Source organism: Paramisgurnus dabryanus, chromosome 20, assembly GCF_030506205.2.
Source record: "Paramisgurnus dabryanus chromosome 20, PD_genome_1.1, whole genome shotgun sequence".
NCBI lineage: Eukaryota > Metazoa > Chordata > Actinopteri > Cypriniformes > Cobitidae > Paramisgurnus > Paramisgurnus dabryanus.
In genome coordinates this window covers 14,156,180-14,178,187 of record NC_133356.1, presented here as the reverse complement: position 1 = coordinate 14,178,187, position 22,008 = coordinate 14,156,180, and the positions used below count along the sequence as shown (strand labels likewise).

Genomic DNA, 22,008 nt, shown 5'->3' with positions numbered 1-22,008 from the left:
CATTAAACTGTCAAAATTTAAAGCAACACTAAAGACTTATTGCTCTTTGCTCCCCCTACAGGTTAGAAGCATAATTGTTCATTAGCACTGTCGTAAATACTGCAGCATAGCTGGCTCTGATTGGATTGTAGGTTTGCCGTAAAGCAAGTTTTTGTAGTTTTCACTCGAACTACAGGACCACTACCCGACGGTTGGAAACTTCTTTAGTGCGGTTTTGGCCGATAGAGGGCTGCAACGCGAATGTAAAAGTGCCGTTCACCCTGTTTTGAGTGGATGAACCACTGAAACTTTTTTGGAAACGTTATTTTAAGATAAAAAAAACTCTTTGGTGTTGCTTTAATAAAGACGCACAGTAAAAGGTGTGGTTCCATTATTTTTGCAACTGACCTTATTAGATATGCATTTCTAGGAGTTTCCCTTTCAGACGCAAAATTTTTGGAAGGAGATTATTTAAATGATTCACGCAACGCGATTTACTGTTATCTGTTTTCGGTATCCTAAGGCTTCTTCAGCTGGAATACACACCCCGAACTTTCAGCTGTGATAACCGTGGTGCTGAACTTGTGCTGGGTTTGCGACCCTGAACAAATTTGCGCTGCTCTTAGTAGATTGCGTTGGTCATTATGGAAATCAGCTGTTGTGTCTGTAGTATTTAATTTGCGCTTTTTTGTAAATTGCGCTTGCATGCTAATTCGCCCCGTTAAGTAAATCTGGCCCTAAATGTCCTCAAAAGTAAGTTTTAGCAGATTTTTAGCAAAAATATGAAAAATACATATAATATTTAACAGTGGCGGCTCGTGACTGCTCATCCGAGGAGTGAAAATTCAAAATAAGTGTTTGGAGTGTCATGTGTGTTGTTCGTGTTTGCAAAATATTTGTTTGCTGCATCATGTGAACCACACTGAAAAATATGATTCATTCAATTTACTCAACTTTTTAAGGTAAGGGGTTGCAATCAATTTATTTACCTTAAAAAAAATGTGTACATTGAATGAATCATTTTTTTCAGACACGTGTTTTGTCAAAAATAAGTGCCTGCTGCACACGCGCCAAAACCGTTTATTATAAAAGAGACGCTCACGTTCATAAAATACATGCAAGACACTCCCTTAACAGTAAACTCTGATTACGCATGAGATTATATGAGTATCTGGCAAACGCAAGCTTCTCTTTCATCATAAACCCTGGCACTTATTTTGACAAGACACGTGATGCACATAGGATCACTCGATGCGAAGAACACATATTTTGAAATCACACACACACAAGACGGGCTACATACATGTTGTGACGAACTTCGCATCGAGCGCCCTCGAAAAAGAAGTCACCGTCTACCACTGATATTTAATAATATAGACATTTCAAAGTCATGTTAATTGATGTCATGAATGCACTTTCCACATGTAAACAGATTAAAGGTACCAGCGCATGTTACTGAGCTCTGGGTCATCATTACCATCACAATATGTGAATGAATGGATCAAGCAGAGCTCTGTCTGGCCTGGATGAGGAGATTCAGGCAAGGCCAACACAGAGCCTGCAGATGGCCTTTCCCAGCGTCTCGCACACAAGAATGACAGTGTTGAGCTCATCAGCTGCGTCTGTGTGTGATTTCCGGAGTCGAGCAGGCATTCCAGTCAGGTGCACGCTGGTGTTTTTTATTAATCCCAACTAGAGCGCATAAATGAAGCTAGTGTGTCCCTTTCTAACTGCAGCTGTCTCTTTTTATGCCCGAACGGCAAGGACGGCATCGCGAAGACTGACGGGGGAGAACAGGTGTGGTGTTAAATGATAAATCTGTCTGTTCATAATGTCTCAGTGTTAAGAAAAACAATCCTCCTTAAACTCGTGGTCTCTGAGAGAGAATTCTTTGAAACCCCCAAAGAGAAAGCAGGTTAAGTTGATATTGACACATTATAGCTTTAGTTGCTGACCTGAGGTCAGCCTTGAAGTTTTTCTTAATTTGATGATTAGTGCTGCGGAGTCCAGGAGTGCTGATATTGGATCTGTGGTCATAATGTGAAAGGGAAGGAAGCGGCTAATAACCAAGTACTAGTCATCAACCACAACACCTTACAATTGCAACCATTCATCTTTTGTGTAAAAAGCACCGTGCATTCTAGATATTTTTATACTGTTTTTACTGTATTAAAAAAATGCTATAGAAATAATCTTGTATTGTGACATCAGATCCTAACACTGATAACTCAATCACTTCCTAACACTAGATCACAATCAACACTTATTTGGCAAACCAATGCCCACAGGCAACTCGCATACAGTAAACATTTCCTGAACAAACTATTCTGAATTGTGAAACACATACAGTCACTCATAATTAGTTTTAAACTCCGCACAGATTTTGGCCCTTTTGCTGTTCTAGGTTATTACAAAGCTCAGCGACGTTTCCAAGTATTCCAGATAGCGCTGGACAGCTTCCTGGTTTTTTGGCGTAGGCCCCTGGAGTTTGGCTGCTCCCACTGCCAGCATCTGGAATCCATCAGTATAAACAATGGAGGCCCCGGTGCTGGAGCCTCTCGCCCTGGCTCCCATGGGACTAAGCTCTACGCAGCACCAGTTCCACCAGATACAACGCGCTCAATTACCCCGCAGAGAAGATGAGGGGAAAAACTCAACTTTCTACTAATCTCTGTTTAGTTTGGACGAGATACAGAAGAGATTGATTTGCTGATAGATGCAGAAACACACACAGATCAAACTCGGCCCTTCCTGAGGGTTCGCTCTCCGAATTGCTCTGTTTACTCTGATAATTAACTGCAAATCCTCTGATTAAGATTCGTATTGTTCGGTGCATTGTAAATGAGTCGTAGTCTGCGTGGTGCGCTGTACAAACAAACATGCCGATTAATCAGTGATGAAAATCGCAAGATTCTGTGTCTCCTGATTTCCATTTGCTAACAGCGACATATGTTACATATTACACTAAACAACAGACATTTGGCCATAGTAAACACAGCAACTTGCTGTGAAGTGTACGGATATACAGAATCCTATAGGGGTACAAATCACAGTCTGTTCGCTCACTTAAACATGTTGAGATTGCTAGCCGTGAGAGTTCATAGATTCCAGACTAATATAGCAAACTAAACCCCTATAGTGTGGAAGACACAGGGGATGCAGAGGTAGGCAACCCTCATACTTGGCCACAGCAATGTGTGAGAGAGTCTCTTTATGCTAAATCGAGCTTGAAATACATTCCTATTTATTAATGCATGTATTTATACATCTAAGGTAGTCAAGTACCGCTGGCGTTCAATCCAAATTAAAAGATGCCAGCGACACAAAAATATATATGGCATATATGCTGCACAAAGACAAGCATTGCTTGTGTCCTCAATTTGTTCACTAGCAGCTGCTCTTTGCGAGCAATGACTGCTGAGATAAGCATTCTTATCCTGTACAGCGACGGCTAAATATACACAATCACTGCGTTAAAAGTTATTGAGAGTTTTAAAAATACTTTCAACTAAATGTAACTTGTTAAACATGTCATGCAGAACGTTCAGTCTCTTTTGTCTGAAAAAAAACAAGAAAAACGTCCAACATCAGATACATCATGAAATTAAATGTTTTTTTTTTTTCGATTAAAGAAATATACATTTTATTTTACAATAATATTTGAAAAAAGAGACTTGAATCATATATCCCAAACAATATACAGTATGATTAATAAGCCATGATGATCGTAATAGCTGCTATGCTATATAATGTCTCAGAAGTAAAAATGAATCAGTGTACCTCAGTGACACCTATAAATGTCACATCCACCCAAGGTTTCTAAGAACAGCATCCTCGCCCAAAGGCGTACTTGTTCAACGCTTCCAAAAAAGCTTTCCAGTCATGCACAAAAAGTAATGACAATAATCTTCAACAGCCCTCCAAAAGCCTCAACAATACATTTTAAAGGAGAAACAGCACAGACCTCAATATGGCAGCTTCATCTGGAGACCGAATAACACAACACTCAATAAATCATGTCCTGGGAACCAGCACTCTTCTTATTTATAGGCAATAAAATTACATTCAGTCACACTAATAAATGAACCAGTTATTAACATACCGCAGTGTTTGCTATGTTCCTCCCTACCCCGGTTACAGAAAGAAAACAGCGAGAGATTTCCAAGAGACCAGCCAACATCGCACATATGTTGCATAAAGTTAATATGGAGCATGTATATATTATGGCAATAATGGATCAACGTGCATAAAGCACAAAGGGATACGTTACAGGAAATGTCTGCACTTACCCACAACATTACTCACACAACCACATTATTAGAAGTGGTAATGTATTAATATTAATCTGCCATCTTGTGTCCAGCTAATAGCCCACTCAATCTGATAATACTGAATGTTACTACAAATAACTGTCATTTCTATCTCAAATTATACGATGGCTACACTAAAGACAATCTTCTCGGCACTCAATTACAACTGGTGACAGGCAAATAGCTGGCAAACCACTGATATTTTTCAAGAGGGCTTATCGAACACAAGCGTTAGCCATCCTGGAGTAAACACGTGGGCTTGTACTGTAGATCAAACACCCTTTCCAGAACCCAAGAGAGCCTAATCTTGAAATAACAGTGATGTTTCCATTTAAATTTAGTCAGAACAAATGTCGGATTTAATGAAAGCCCCTCTCTGGGCACAACTACAACACCAGCAGGCACGATGGCTCGGTTGAGTCTGTTACACATGCACGTTTGGCATTCCCCTTCTAATTAAGAGTTCATCACATGTACCATAGTCAACTCAGGGTCAGTGAGGACACAAACCTAACTGCTCAAACTAGGTCATTGTGTAAAAATCTGATATGAACATCCAGGGCATTTTATTGTAAAACTGTACATAAAAAGTATGCACGCGCTTAATCTTTGTACAACGCGTCGTGAATGTGTTAGCATTTAGCCTACCCCCATTCATTCCTTAGGATTCAAACAGGGATGAATTTAGAAGCCACCAAACACTTCCATGTTTTCCCTATTTAAAGACTGTTACATCAGTAGTTACACAAGTAAGTATGGTGGCACAAAATAAAAAGTGGCGATTTTTTTAAGCAGATAAAAATGAGAACTATATTGTATGGAAGAAGAGGACTTCGACCTCGGCGTGCAGTACAATCATCACTCTTGACTGCCCCCCCTCGCTCAAGCTTCCTTCAATATTACTGCCCCCATGGTCAATGTGCTGCAAACTAAGTGCTCTTCCGCCATACAATATAGTTCTCATTTTTTATCTGCTTAAAAAATCGCCACGTTTTGTGCCACCATACTTACTCGTGTAACTACTCATGTAACACTCTTTAAATAAGGAAAACATGGAAGTGTTTGTTGGCTTCTAAATTCATCCCTGTTTGGATCCTAAGGAATGAATGGGGCTAGGCTAAATGCTAACACATTCACGTTGCGCTGAACAAAGATTAAGTGCACATATTAAAAAAAGAGAGCTATGTATTAATTTGTTTAAGTTGAGGTAAAAACATAGTAAAATATTGAAAAATGGTGGTGTTTTCCTTTAAAGCTTGTATTGTATGGTAATTATTTTTAAAAGTAGTATGGTACTGTACTCAAGGCTAGTGCTGTATCGTGAATAAGTCACGGTTCCGCTTCACGTCATGCCCAAAAACTTTAATAATCCAATTAATGAACACAAGTATAGTCTTGACCAAAACTTTAATTTGGCTGTTTACTGAGACCTGGATCAGTCATAAGATGCAAATTATCCAGTTTATATCTATAACCCCATTCACACAGCACTTTGATCCCAGAAAATGTTCGTAAAATTGGCAGGGAGCCTTCTGTATGAAGACAAACACAACCCGTAAATGTTTTGGCATCCCTTTCATAAAGAGGACCTAGTAACATTGCCGCAACATTTATGGAAAGCGTCCTGTGCGAACAAAGACAAAACAGTGCCATATGAGGACGTGAATGTCATCGCAACAAGAAATATAATTTAGCTCTTTGACAATGGGGTTTAATAACATTCACAATGAGAAATGTCTGTAAACTGGACTAAACAGAGATCTGGGAGCTCATCACTATCCGCGCTAAAGCTGCATTATTCACCAGGATAAAACGACGCGCAACGTGCTCCTTTATGGTCTTATCATAAACAAAAATGCATGCAAGTTGTTTCTTGAGAGAGAATTCATGAATAATATGCAAACTTCAAACGCTGCTGAAAAAAACTACCAAGTGCAGAACTTTAAACACATCACAGGTCTTTACGGGATCCTTATGGCATCTGTGTGGATGCACGCACAGATTCCGGAAAATCATTTGCAGTGGGAAAGAACCAAAAATCAAATGATCCTGGACAAATCCCGGATGCATTTTTCCTAATCTCTGTGTGAAATGGTCTAATGTTGGCTGCATCTACGACAACATAATTTCATACACATTACTAAAACCGACCCAAACAACCAGCTGCAATTGCTGAGAAAAGATAAATGCAAGTAAAGAAGTAAACAGTCTGAGAAAGCCATAGTGCTGTTTATTCTATTCTCTTGTGAGCTTCATTGATCTTCCTCCTATAGTTTAACAGAAAAAGGCATCACAGAGACACATGTTATTGGCTTTGTTCCATTACAGCTGATCCACTGTTGCTACAGTAAAAGATGAACACTTCCTTATCACCAAGGCGTGTCAATCAAGGGGGTAATTAAATTATAAGTGACATATTTTATGAAGCAAAGGTTATGGGAACCAATTTGGCAGTCAATGCCTCTATTGTCTGAGGTTGCAGGGTATAAAAACACGTCTCAAGAGAGAAGGACTGTTTTTACATTTTAGTTCATGCTGTGTTAGTACCCACACAGAACACTCTTCAACGTAGTTCTGTCCTAACCGGGACAGAAAACAAGATCACCAAAAACTCATAAGAACAAAACCTTTTACATGAAAAATCTTACAATGAAAACAAAGCATGCAGCTTGGAGAAGAGTAATGGAAATTGGAAAAGAAGTTCTTGATTTTACGCTCCACATCTCTTCGTCTAGTGTAGACAGATAAATGGGTTGTCACTGGTGTGGTCATATCTTTAAGAAGTTTGTGTTGGTCCTTCACAGGCAGGGTTACTGGAAAAGATTTTGGTTAGCCTGCCAAACAACTATTGAAAGATCTCATATCATTTACTCAGCAAGGTTGATGAGTTCACATCATAAGGTCAACACTACGTTCATTCAGTTCCCAGAATAATAACAGAATACGCTTCAAAAACATTTCTGATGTCTGTTTTTAAAAACCTGCTGGATCTAAATGTCTGTAATACAGGTAAGCCCTACATCCTGTAAAACAAACCAGAGCTTGTTTGGCTATCTTAGCAAGCTAATATGAATCATATCGAAAATCTCCCTGCCTGGATTACCTTCAATATCCTTTATAACATTACTATAAGCATTATAATATAACCGAATCTGGGTTTACAGGTTCAGCTCGGTGAGAAAGGTGCGGGTGGGAATCTTATTTATGAATGAGCACATTGTGTTCTTTAGTTTCTCAGGAGGAGGTTTACTTTTGGCTTGATGTGTAAATAAATGTTTTCAATGTATTTCGTTTCATTGGGAAAATGCAGGGGGTTCACATTTACACTAGCTGGCACCGGTCAAAAATCTCCCACAGATAATGCCGACTTTTCTATTAGCCGTTTCTGATCACATTCGAAATCATCTCTCACACAGCATGCATACATTTATCATATTAATGTACCGTGCGGTCCTTGAAAACAGATGACACATGGGATGGAAATTGTGGGCTGTATCGAATGGTTTCATGGCAACAGATTCACACAAACTAAATATGTTGCCATAGTCCGACTTGAGAACCTTAAACGCCCTCCTCTACAGTATATTCCTGAAAACGATTGAGTCTTAACAATCATGTTTGTAAGTCCATGTTTCATACAGGACTCTTGCTATCACAATGCTTTCAGTAAATAAACTGTATTGGTCAAAAAACCTCAATTCCCAAGGATCCCTGAGCCAACCCCGGCTAACCCTTACGACTTGTACAGCTGCGAATGGGATTAAGTTACTGTAGCTATGAATGACATGAACAGGTTGATTGGCTGGTGGAGGTAATGTATCTAAATGTTTCCATCTTATTTCAGAGCACATGGTTGAGAAAGTGGTTGAGAAATGCACTGCTGTTTCCTTACGGTTTCATTTTTAACAAAGTGGACTTTCGATTCCAAGCATTAGTACTGTGGGACCCTGTTGTACACATGTAAGCCATTTAACATTGCTGTTTGTCAATGTATCATCATACTATCTGTTTATCTTACTCTGCTACGATAACGGCAAGGGATTTATTGTGTAGTAAATACCCATGTAAACAATTCTCTTCGGTTTTCAAAGTAGAAAAGGCCTGTCTGTCATGTCTCCAGTCTTACACAGATAAGCTGTGTTTATATTTCACTTTTTTGCTGATACTCTCGACAATTTTTCTTTCACACACAAAAACTACATTTGCTATCTCTGGAGAGGCATACATACTGTAGGTAGGACCAGGAACCAGATAGACTCTAGTGTGTCAAGACTGGACTGGAGCAGAATGGAAGGAAGATCACAGGTCAGACTGTAAAAACATTCCCATAATGCCCTTCCCCCTCTCAGTCACGCTCTCCCGTACACCCCCGCTACTTCCCTGAACCCTTAACAGCCACCACAGTGACTCAACACAGGCTTTCCAGCTACAAGATACTCAACAGACTGAAGATCAAGCTCAACACTGTTTGGGTTCAACACTGTCATTCTTATAAAAGCAAAAAATCTTTTTTTTTTTGCAAATAAAGTCAAGTCCTTAAGACCTTTTGTTCCACTGAAAATAAATAATCCAGGTGAACCCAGGCGAATGTTTGCAATGTGTAAAGACAATTCTAGCCGGTTTACACCTGGTATTAAGATGCGTTTTGGCTGCTCTCTGTCTCTTTCATTTTTGTTTCATTTTGAGAGCATGAGAAATTTTGTGCGAGCTTATTTTTATCGATTGCTTTCAGAGAAAGCTCTTACATGTACATAGACAAATCGCTGTGCATCATGTTTACTAACAACACAAGCAGCCAACTCTGACATAATATTAGTTTGCATCAATTTAAAGCTGTCATTTCTCCCACTCGCATTTTAAATGAAAAAACTAACGCAGGGTAACACGGACCGTTTACATTGTTGCACAAGGTTGAGCGTTTTGTTTTTACGGTATTTTTTTCACGCTGCCAAAAGACGATCTCCCGCAAATTATTGGAAATGTATAATATTTTCCAAAGAGTTATTGATGAACGAGTGGTTTGGTGCCAAGTAAGTACATTTTTTCGTCATATGTTTTTTCGGTTTCTAAATTGGGTGTGCAAGATACCAAATCCAATGCCATGTCATATTAATCAGTGTCTTGTTGACTAAAACATAGCATCGTTTTGAAATATGTCTGCAGCTCTTAGCAACTTTTTTGGTGGGCTTGAAAATATTTTAAATAAATAAAATAAATGTGCCTGTCTTATCAAAAATCGTGTGTCAAATTAATTTTTGTTCATATCTTTAATATTGATTGAATAAGGTCATGTCACAGATTGAAATCATAATGAAATGAATGGCTAAAATCAGACTTTGATGCTCATTATATCAGAATTTGATTTTGAAACTGTAGTATGGTTATTACAGACTGGGTCACATATAAACAAATTTTTGTCATAATTGTGCTGCTTTTTCTCACATATTTAGACATTTGTACCCATTTATAATTGAACTATTGTTAGAAAAGGGCTGAATGAATGAATACAGTGTGGATACCGGTCTATTATAGACAGATATATAAACAATATTCACTTCAAGTATATAAAAAAGTAGTATTAAAATACTTAATTTTTAGCAAGTGTTACAACTAACCCCCTGCCTGTTACAATGAACCCCACCTATGGGGTAAGTTGTAACGTTTGCACTTCTGTCACGTTTGGTGTAATTGTCCATGAATGGTAAGTACTAGAAACAAACCTCAAATGTTCATTTGTAGCAGAGATGTGTGTGTTGCTTGTGTAAAAATATAATTAATCAAAATCAAATATTTTTTGAATGATTGAGCCAAAACCAAAAAGTGTTATGTTGTGCCCCGCTCTCCCCTACTAGAAGTGATGTTATATCCTTCCTCCAATCATAGCTGAGTGTTTTTGTGGTCTGTCTATCTCTGTCTGACCATCTGTCAGTCCATCCATCCATGTCAAGTCATGTACTAGCACAAGTGATGTTACAGCCTCCAATCACAGCTGGCTGACTCTATTGCTATAAAAAAAACAGGAGATTGTCTTTACTGTGATTAAAAAAGCAAGATCTGTGGTTTCGGCTTATGCTGTAGTCAGCATCCCACTGGGTGAACAATACGTACTGACTTCCTGACCCCTTCGTCTGGGGATCCTTAAGACAAACAATGGGACCCTTAATTAACATTGGCCATTCCCAGCACTAGGCCCTTCCTGACAATCCCGATTCAGACCTGAACACAAAGCTTGCTGTGTTTTATTTCTCTGACACCATCCACTGTGCTTGTGTGCCCTGGCCCTCTGCATGAGCACTCCCAGTAAGACCCCAGTAATACTCGTTTTGAATGGAAAAGAGAGGCCTTACACATCTTTAAGTCAAACGTGAGCAATAGGGGTTCAGTTGTGCAAACATGAAATTTAGTGACTGTAATGAGAGAGATTGATCTCATAAGCCCTGTGTAATATAGTTTTTTACCCATATGCCAGCGAACGCACACCCTTGCAAAGCACAGTTTATTATTTGACTCATGCATGTGCGCTGATGTTCGATGCATGCTCATTGTGAAAATTGTGTCACGCGCACTGTACGCGGACCCAGGCATACACTTAAAAAATGGACCATACTTCGGCCTTTAAGGTGCACGGTATGAGATGAGCTCACGGTTATACATTATCTATTGCTCCAAAGAGGCAGGATGTGTTTCCATGCTAGATAAGGCCAAACAAATGGCTATTTTTTTTTAAGTTATTAGGTTGGCTACAATGTCAAAGGAACTTGTAGGTTGTATGTGTGTTCTTGCAACAACAAACAGCTTCTAACAATATCAATGACCTTGTGGAAGTTTAAAGTGACTTTGTTTAAGTGAATCAATGGCAACATTGAACAATAATAGATGCAGCATTCAAAATTCAGACAGAGGCTTTGGTAAATGTCATTACTATGCTCTGATTTAATCAAATCAGGCTAGCAGTGAAACAGCGCAGAAAACAAAATACAACCCAGATGAAACATGAAACACGAAAACATGCTGAACATCTCCAAACAATCATAATCAAAAGCCTACAAATCAAAGTTTCTCATGTCCTTTTTACCAGCACATCATAAAATATTAGAGTTGACATGAAGCCCACTCATGTTTGTTTTCTTTCATTAACTTTGGTGCTTAAAAGACCAGAAGTGACCACAACCTACCCAATAATAAACTGATTGAAATGCGTAAAGGTTTTTGTACAATAAAAGTTAATGAAAATGTAATTACTTTGGATTTCTAAAATAATTGAACTCAAAATGACGGTGAACTCCAGAGAAGGGTTGAGGATCTTTGTCTTTTATCCAAGCAATATACCCCCATCTGCATTACGTCTATCCAAAGCAGAAACGGACTTGCTGAAACCACCGGGATTGTTTTGAGGGTCTTTGCGAGACTGAGAATGCCAGTGTGCCCTTTAATTTGTCCTCATAAAGCTCTTTGAGGTCAGCATTCTTAAAAAAAGTCAGAGCTCTTCACTCAGCAATTCCTATTTTGTGATTTCTCATTTTTTAAATATGCCAACAGATCACAACATGCATCTACAATAAAAAACGCTCTGTTTGCATTTGTTTCAGCAGAGGAAGAGTGACAATATTGTATAAAACACAAAGCAGCTGTCAGGAAACCCACTTTTCATATTTTTTAACTTTGATTTCCTTTTTGAGGAAGTGTGCTAAATGTGTTCGCCATAGTGCTGACCTTCTTCAACTAAATGTTTCCAATCCTGATTTATGACTGTAAATCTAGTATAAAATTAGTTACATGTCATAAACAATCTGATCTACAATTAATCCCAGCCTACTGCGCTAATATATACATTATTAGTAGTACTGCCGATTTAATGATTATTTGATATCTTTGAATTGCTGTCATTCAAAGGGTAAATAAAAATGTAAATATATTATTTATTTACACATTGTGTCTATTTGATTCATTGCATTTTGCAATTGACAGCCCAAATTATTACGCACTTACACCTGCTTTTCTAGCAAAGTGGATTACCATTTTTTAAAGGAGAACACCACCGGTTTTCAATATTTTACTATGTTCTTACCTCAACTTAGACAAATGAATACATACCTATCTTTATTCAATTTGTGCACTTAATCTTTTACAGCGCGTTGTGAATGTGTTAGCATTTAGCCTAGCCCCATTCATTCCTTAGGATCCAAACAGGGATGAATTTAGAAGAACCAAACACCCTATTTAAAGTCTGTTACATAAGTAGTTAACGTGCCAATTTTTTTAAGCTGACCTCAGGCGCATTAATATTAAATTAAATAGGGAAAACATGGAAGTGTTTGGTGGCTTCTAAATTCGTCCCTGTTTGGATCCCAAGGAATGAATGGGGCTAGGTTAAATGCTAACACATTGACGACACGCTATACAAAGATTACGTGCACGCATTGAACAAAGATAGGTATGTATTCATTCCTCTAAGTCAGGGACAGTGATGGGAAAAACGGCGTTATAAGTAATTGGCGTTAGTAACTGCGTTATTTTTTTCAGTAACGAGTAATCAAATAAATTACTGTTTCCCCCGTTATAACGCCGTTATCGTTACTGACATTAAAATGCTGCGCATTACTAAAATTGATCTAACTGTAGTGATTTTCAGCCGCGTATGCTCACTCTCTCAGCCAAACACTGTTTTTCTCTTGTGTGTGTTGTGAGAAACATAACGGACGATGATTGGCTTAATTTCCATCGGTAGCCAACCAGAGGCAGAGTTCACAAAAAGGCCCGCCCACACGCGCAGTCCAAGTCCGAGGAGCGAGCAGCAGTGTTAAAAAGTCTGAGCAACTTGGTCACTTTGTCGCTAGATTTAGCAACTTTCTATCACTTTAGACAAATCTAGCTATCTTTTCTGGCGTGGTTGGAGACTTTTGTAGACTGACATGAAAATACGCGTCGTTTTCTCTTCTCAACGAGCAGCGGTGCTGCTGCTGACTGTGCCCCATCTCAAAGCACTGACATGCAGCCCGGTCATCGCGCATCAATCACTCCGAAAACACCGGCGACAGGGCGATGCCAAGTACAACAAGCTCAAAGGTAGCGGTCGCAAACACGAAGTATAAAGCACTACTTTTCCATTGTTGAGGCGAAAGGCAAGAATGTTTGTGTAATGTGCAACTTATGCCCATGAGGAAAAAGTCTCTCCACGTCTGTGGCAAGTAATTCTGATCTAATAAAGCACCTCACATCGTCACATGCTGCCACAAAATTAGTGATTTCTCTTTAGTATCCATTTTAGTCATTTAACATATTTAATTTTGTAAGGGGAATTCAAGTTATTTGAAATATTTTTTTTTTTAAGTAACGCAGTAATTACTTTTCCTGGTAATTAATTACTTTTATAATAATGTAACGCAGTTACTAACTCAGTTACTATTTGTGAGAAGTAATTAGTAACTATAACTAATTACTTTTTTAAAGTAACGTTCCCAACACTGGTCAGGGATGGGTCCTGGAGGGCCGGTGTCCTGCAGAGTTAGCTCCAACCATAATTAAACACACCTGAAGCCAATTAAGGTCTTACTAGTAGGCATCCTAGAAACTTTTAGGCAGGTGTGCTGAGGCAAGTTGGAGCTGAACTCTGCAGGACACCGGCCCTCCAGAACTGAAGTTGCCCATCCCTGCTTCAAGTGTAGGTAAGAACATAGTAACATTTTTTTTTTAAGTTTTACTTTAAGTAAATATTAGGTATTGATATAATTAGTTATTAGTATTAAATATAACATTTTACTATAGTTAACTATACCCAAATATGATGTAAATAACGTCAAACTGAACACGTGTTTGGGAACGTGAATACTAAATCTGAATTGTGACATTACACTGGTTGTTTCCCAGGACAACACACTGACAGACTGTGAGAAACACTGAACAGCTGGCCTGAACAAGCATGAATGCAAACAAATCTCCTGAAGCAACATCACACTTAAATTCATTTACATAGCATCATTTGAGTACAATATCCTCTGATTCACTATAACACAACCTTAGTGCCACAATAACACAAATTTTTGATTTTCACTCATTTGCTGGCATGAAAGTACTGGTATTTGTAATTAAATACACGCATGTCTTACATTAAAATGTAAGACATGAGAAAGAGTCAGCTATTTTTGCATTGTGGGATTTTGATAATGAGCAGTGTTTTGTTGTGCATGTAAACTCTCAGTGCCAAGCAAATCCCACTCAATGTTTATTAAGTAACTTGAGAAATTCGACTGCACTGATGTTGAATATACTACTGAATATATTTGGCTTTTGAAACAATTTATGAAAGTTCTCTTACATTTACAGACAAATGTATAATATAACTTTGAAATGACCAAGTGTGTGCTATATGTGTCAAAGCATTTTAACAACACTTATTCCCAGTTAATTTCTTGAGCCTGCTATAGTGAATATGATTGAATATGGACTTGCTTATGTATGCAGCTTACAGCTGTTTATTTGATTCCGTCAAGAAAGAGGAAATACATTGTCATTTTGACTTCGTATTAAAGTCATGTTTACGCAATTATCTCAGCAAGAGACTTGGAAAAGGTGACTGTCTTCTTACAACCCTGTGATTGCCTCTTACAACAGACTGTTTTCCTTTCACAAGTACTTGAGGTTCTAATGGAAGTTTCTTTTAAACAAAGGTCTCTTGTCGAACTAAATTACGCAACCTCAGGATAATGTTTACAATTTTGGTACTTTAAATAATTTAAATGCTGATGATAACAGCATCAAGAAATCATTACAAGTGGTGAAATAAAATATGCAAGTTTAAAAAGATCTACACTTGAGAATTTATAGAGTCCATCTGCGATGGGAAAAAAGTAATGCTTTGCAAGCAGTGCTAGGGCTGTGACGATGGTGGTTGAGGAAAAATGGTTATGTATTGGGGATATAAACAGTGGCGGTCAGTGACTTCTCTTCCAAGGAGCGCAAATTCAAAATATGTGTTCGGAGTGTTGTGTGTGTTGCTCATCATTTCAAAATATGTTTTTGTTGCATCATGTGAACCATGTACATCATGTGTCTTGTCAAAATAAAAGCCTGCTGCACACACTTCAAAACCGTTTATGATAAAAGAGATGCTCACATTAACAAAATACTCGCAAGACACTAACTTAATACTAAACTCTAATTACACATGGGATTAAGCGAGCATTTGGCAATCATAAACTCTTTAGAGGCGTCTGCATCAGGCTTGTATTTTGACATCACATGTGATGCACATAAGTTTACATGACACGCTGAACACATATTTTGAAATGACGAGCCAAACAAATAACGGGCTACATGCATGTTGTGACAAGCTTCATGTTGTGTGCCCTCGAAATAGCGGTCACCTGGCACCATGGATGTAAATATCTGTGAATGAGGATCTAATATCCATTCCTTTGTGTTTTACTTCCATCTGTGAAATAACACACTGCAACAAATAGGCTCATGGTAAAATAAATAACAGAAATAATGTTAAAGGTAAAATTTAAATATTGAATAAAAAACATTCATAACTTGCTAGAAAAAAATGTAGTCTCATGCTAGAAATGCCATGGTCATGACAACCATCACAGCCCTAAGGGATAGTTCACACAAAAATGAAAATTCTGTCATCATTTTCTCCTCCTCAAGTTGTTCCAAAATTATAAATGTATTTGTTCTGCTGAATAAAAATAAAGAAGTTTTAAAAAATGTTTGTAAGCAAGCAAGCAAACAGATCTAGGGCATTGCTGACTTCCATTGTATTATTTTTCCTACTATGGAAGTCAATGGTGCCCCAGATCTGCTTGCTTACAAACATTTTTTAAATATCTTTATTTGTTTTCAGCAGAAAAAAGAAATATACAAGCAGTATACAAATTTAGATCAACTTGAGGAGGAGTAAATGATGACAGTATTTTCATTTTTGGGTGAACTATCTCTTATACCTTAAAACATGTCAATTTTCACATGTTTCTGAAAAATGTGATGCCAAATAATCCAAACAAACTGCATTGTGGTATTAACATGCTTGATGATTTTTATTTGATAAAAATCCAACCTCAGAACAAGTCAATTTTCTTAAAAAAATCCAGATAATTTACTCACCACCATGTCATCCAAAATGTTGATGTCTTTCTTTGTTCAGTCGAGAAGAAATTATGTTTTTTGAAGACAACATTCCAGGATTTTTCTCATTTTAATGGACCTCAATACTTAACAGTTTTAATGCAGTTTAAAATTGCAATTTCAAAGGACTCTCATCTTCCTCCGATCCTGTGACGCGCCAACGCAACCTCACGTAATACGTCATCACGTCAAGAGGTCACGTATGACGTTTCGAAACTACGCCCCAGTGTTTACAAGTGTGGAGAAAGAGGACCGTTCCGACGTTGTTATATGTCGAATGATACTAATTAATGTCTTTGTGTCAGTTTATTGTTTAAAATGGTTTGCAAATGTACGTTTCATATATGTAACACGTGACCTTTGGACGTCATTACGCAATTACGTGAGGTCGCGGTGGCTCGTCACACAGCCGGAGGAAGCAGAGAAGTTGTGTTTTAAAAGTGCATATTTTTTATTTTTCTTGCAAAAAATGACAATCGTTTCGCTAAATAAGACCCTTATGCGTCGTTTTTGATCGTTAAGAGTCCTTTGAAGCTGCGTAGAAACTGCAATTTTAAACTGCATTAAAATTGTTAAGTATTGGGGTCCATTAAAGTCCATTAAAATGAGAAAAATCCTGGAATGCTTTCCTCAAAAAACATAATTTCTTCTCGACTGAACAAAGAAAGACATCAACAGTTGTTGTTGACAAGGTGGTGAGTAAATTATCTGGATTTTTTTTTTTTTAGAAAATTGACTAATCCTTTAATAAGTTAATGCTATAATCACTGGGGGTGTGGGAAGGACACCATTTGCTCTAAACAGCCTCCAAAGTGTTACATTTACCACCTTTAATCAATACACATAAATGGCCCACAACACTTGAAGCAAGCAAATAATGCAACATAAGGGAAACATTTGTGTTGTTGCATACTACAAACAAAGAAACCACGGAAAAGCAAACAGCTAATCAGAAACTGCCAATTGCTTGTTTTTGGTTTCCAACAATTTCAAGAAAACAGCAGTTTCTATGGATGCACAACCAACAAACCCTCATATACTCTACCAAACATGATAGCAAACATGTGCTGTTGCACAAAAGCAGCTCAAAAACAGAGCATTTCAGCTTAAGAAATCCGTAGGGAGAAGAAAATTGGAAACATGGCTATATATACATATATACACACATTCCTTTGGCATGATTATGATTTAAACAAGAGATGTATTATCTCAAAAGAATAATCGGTCCTCTGTATGAAACCAATGGTATTCATGTGTTTCTGGTTAACACGAGATGATCTTCATCGTTCCCATCAAAAAACATAGAGACTTCTACATCGTCCCACTCCAATGTATCACTGAATTAATTTTTTAAAGATATATTTTGCACAAGTTTTCTAAGGAACTTACAAAAAACATTGTGGCGCTAACACAATAGATCAAGAAGAGAAAATGCAAGTAGGAGACAGAAACATGATTGTGACCCAGTGGTGATTTCTTCTTCCAACAAAAGGCATTTTCTTCGGCACCCTGTACCATGTCTCAACGATTTCTAAACAAGACTTACATTGATCGGCTGACAGTGGGAGTTAGAATCCATGCTGTGAGCGTGAATGACAGACAGTGTCACTGGGACCGTGACACGAAAAGACCACTGGCAATAGGGATGCATTGCAGAGGACATGACTCACGAGCTGAGCTTACATGCAGAGGCTCTCAAAGCCCTGCAAGCTGCATACCACCGGCGCACACATTTTCCATGAGGAAACCCTAGCGCACCTCTGTACCAGAGTGTCATCGACTGAAACAATCAGATATTCAACTAGCATAACATAAACAACAGGAACTGGGCCACAGATTTTGAAGTCTTGGCATAAAAGTTGGCAATGGGAATACTGGGTAATGAATGACAGAGCAAAACTCTTCATAGCTTGTTGACATAACTCTCTCTAGCTGCCCATGGGCAGAGCAGAGTTGGTTAAACAGATGCCGGCTCTATGGTGTTTTGTTCCCCGAGGAGCTCAGCTAGGGGCACAACCACTTCCCTTAGGTGACACATGTGAGTAAAAGAGGTCTATTGCCCTGCAGTCTGAACCACACACATTAGAAGACCTAACCCACACACATGCTTCCTGCCCCCACGCTCTGCTCCAACCGAGCCATGACATTCCCCAATTCCTATCTGGTCTGCTCGTCTCCAGTCGCCCCCACCGTGGCCAGCCCCGATCCCAGGAATGGCTGTGTTTTGAAATTCTGCCCCTGCACTTACTGAGCAGCTTGGCCCATTTCACCTCATCTGCTGGGAAACTAATGGAGACCTAGACAGTATGATGGGAGAACGCATGAGAATGCGATTCTCGGTGCTGGCTTTAGATCACAGGTCCTGCTGTGCCCTGTGAAGTCAGAGCTTCAGTGTTTGCGTTGGCAGGGAGTTTGTAGCCCTTCGGATAGGATGGACATTTAGTGGGGACCAGCTTATGCTGGAATTCATTTCCTTTGGGACAACAGATGGACGACCAGATGCATCATTTTTCACGTGCAAAACATTGTGTTTGAGATATAGGGGGAAGTACGTGGATGTGTCTTATGATATAGCAAATGGAAAGTAAATCATAGACTCCAGGGGGAGGTACAGTAAATTGCCATAGTGTTAAATTGAGTAGGTGTGGACAGTATCTGGGGACTGGACTTTTCTTGTGTTTCCACTGGCCTCCACAAAATCGACTGAGATTTAAAACAGAACATATTTAATAGCAATTCACTCTTCGGGTTTGTTGGAGCTGCTCCACAAAAACTAACTAGCCTCCTGCTATAGCATTATAGGCAGTTTTGTTTAAATTAAACTCAAAATTAGTTTTTTACTATACAGTATGTATTTCTAAGCTTTATAATACATGACTGAGTAACTCTGTCTTGGCTAAAAACTTAGCTTTTAACCATGGAGCACAAAAGCAGATGCTAGGTAGAAACTTAGTGAATCTCAAAATCTCAGTCACTATTTACTTTCAATGCATGAAAGAAAGCAGTGTCCACATTCTTGAAAAAAAACTCTTGTTGCACAGAAGAAAGCCTTAAAGTTTCAGAACAATATGTGGGTAAGTAAATGACAACATTTGTGGGTGACCAATCCCTTTAAACGCTTTCAAAATGCATGCAAAATGACACCCACACAGTGTAGATTCCTTTAGACAATAGCTCACAGAGTTTAAACTCAAAAAACAACAACACGATATCTTATATTGTGATAACAATAACATATAATCTCTGGGATATCATCTACGACCGCAGAGTTTTTATAAACAAACCTACGATTACATCACAGCCCTGACACAACTACAGTTCAATCTTTTACATGCTTACAAGCCAATGAGGAATATTTTCCATCCGCCATTAGGGACAGCAAACACCCTCACAAAAAACAAACGCAAGGGTATTTCAGTGCAGAGATGTTCGTAAGTTACCTGAGCCATGCACAAAGAGCTGGAGATATTTTATCATGATGGGACTTTTAGCAGCCAGCAGGGACCCGTCATCATCTTTCATAAAGGGAGGTTTGCCACTTTAATCCCACATCTGGTCTGCATTACCATTCCATGCGGCTCTGACTTGAGCCTGTACAAGAACCTCACCCACTATCTACATCCAAAGACTATTAAACTCTAACAGCCTGAAATTAAAGACGACACAGTCTCCTTCATAAACACATGTATTTTATCTTTGTTTAACACCTTGCTTTGGAACGATGACAGTCAAAGGAAAGATCTCTACGAAATGTGAGTTTAAAAGCTGTGTAATGGCACTCGGTATTTAAAAAAACAGATTTTAATACCTTTAAAAGTTCAACTTAATTGTTTATAAAGGGATCTGGAGCATATTTTTTAAGGAGTTGTCCTTAAAGTCAAACTGGAACATGACAAGTGGTTTCTCTGGATAGCTCATCTTGTTATTATGCACATTTTCTCAGTAAACAGTGAGTTTGAATGCCTAAACATATTTAAAATCCCAAATTATCCCATCGAGAGCAAAACATTATCATCAGCATATTCTGATTTCGTCAGTATTTTTTTTCTTACTGAGCCCATTCATACCACATTAACTGATGATGAACTAAAATGTGTTGCCTTGTAAACATGTTTTCGTGCATTTATACAAATATATTGCTTATAAAAGCTCACAAGACCTTACAATTGCTATTATAACTGAACTATAACAGTACCTGCAAAACACACATGGTGCCAATAGGACACTAATATTAATATTGACTGAATAAGGCCATGACAAAGATTGAAATAAATGTGAAATTAATGATTGAAATCAAACTTTGATGCTCCTGATTTAGATTGTGAGACTTTAGCTTGGATTTCACAGACAGTAAATTGTGCTTTTACAAAAAAAAGACTGATTTCAATATTTTAAAAATGACTGCTCAGTGGCCTCTGTGTTACTTAAAGTATTTAAGTTCTCTGACTTAACTTAATACACATGACTAACAAGACAGAAAGAGGCTTGTTTGGCAAGTAGGTCAAAGCACCACAATCTTAGTCTTTTTTTATCTCTAGTGTACAAAGATTGGCGGCTTTTACCTGAGGGCAGTCTTTGATATAATGTCCCTTGTTGAAGCAGAGATGGCACAGGTAGTTTGGTGGAGGTCTCTTGCTGGGCTTGCGTTGCTCAGAGGAGAGGGAGAGGTCAGAGAAGTGGTCCGTTAAAGAGTTCAGCCCGTCCACTATGTTGTTGAGAGAGCCATATGGGGACACGCTTTTGTATAAGCCATTATTCAGGGCCTGCAAAATGTAGCAGAACATGGAAGACAAATCACAAAATAGCTATCACAACATCAACAAGTACACTTGCGCAACGAACATCTAAAAAAATTCTTAATAATTGCAATAATATAATATTTTGCTCTCAATAATTGCCTACTCTTATTTGAATGCTTGTGGAAAATCTGAATCTACAGTATATCGAGATCAATCCTAAGCAGTAATTGAATTAAAGACAGATTAGATTAAATATACGCCAACATATCATCTGAAAAAGGCCATGACGACACTTATCAATGAGCATTTATCAGAATCAGTTCTTAAACTGAGACAACGTAATCCACAAAAGCCAATATAAATCCATCAGTCTGAGACTTACAAATCACACAATATAACCACAAAAAGTACAGTAATGTGTCAAACACACGTTATAGAGATGATTTGGAATAAAAGATGTTGCGAGAGCAATGTCTTCCTCTGGTTAAGGTTTGAGAGGTTATGTTATTGTTGAAGTCTAAAGCTGGATAGTACTGAAACTTTATACTTGGCAAGTTCAGATACAACTGTCATCTTAGCAAGCCAGGACAATAAACAGTTTCAGCATGTATCTTCCAAAGAAGGATCACTTAATCAGTTGGATAAACTCTGGCTACACCAGATAAGCTTTGTTCAATCTTTTTCTATAGCTGTACATCTGGTGATCATTTTCAATTTGAGCTAGCTGATTTCATTTGGTGCGGAATATATATGTGCGAAACACACAATTGCATTGAATGCATACTGTGCAATATAGTTGCATGCAAACATTTTGTGTAAAATACTGCCAGCTGAATGCCAGTCACATATAACAT

General features: G+C 38.2%; 1 protein-coding gene across 1 annotated transcript in view; it reads right to left on the bottom strand.

The window, feature by feature from the left end:
• Nucleotides 1-22,008, bottom strand: part of zcchc24 (zinc finger, CCHC domain containing 24) — a 38,879-nt gene that overhangs the window by 13,624 nt on the left and 3,247 nt on the right. Inside the window, exon 2 of the mRNA XM_065296568.2 lies at nucleotides 20,978-21,178. Coding sequence (XP_065152640.1) covers nucleotides 20,978-21,178 — 201 coding nt within the window. The remainder of the gene's footprint in view (nucleotides 1-20,977; nucleotides 21,179-22,008) is intronic.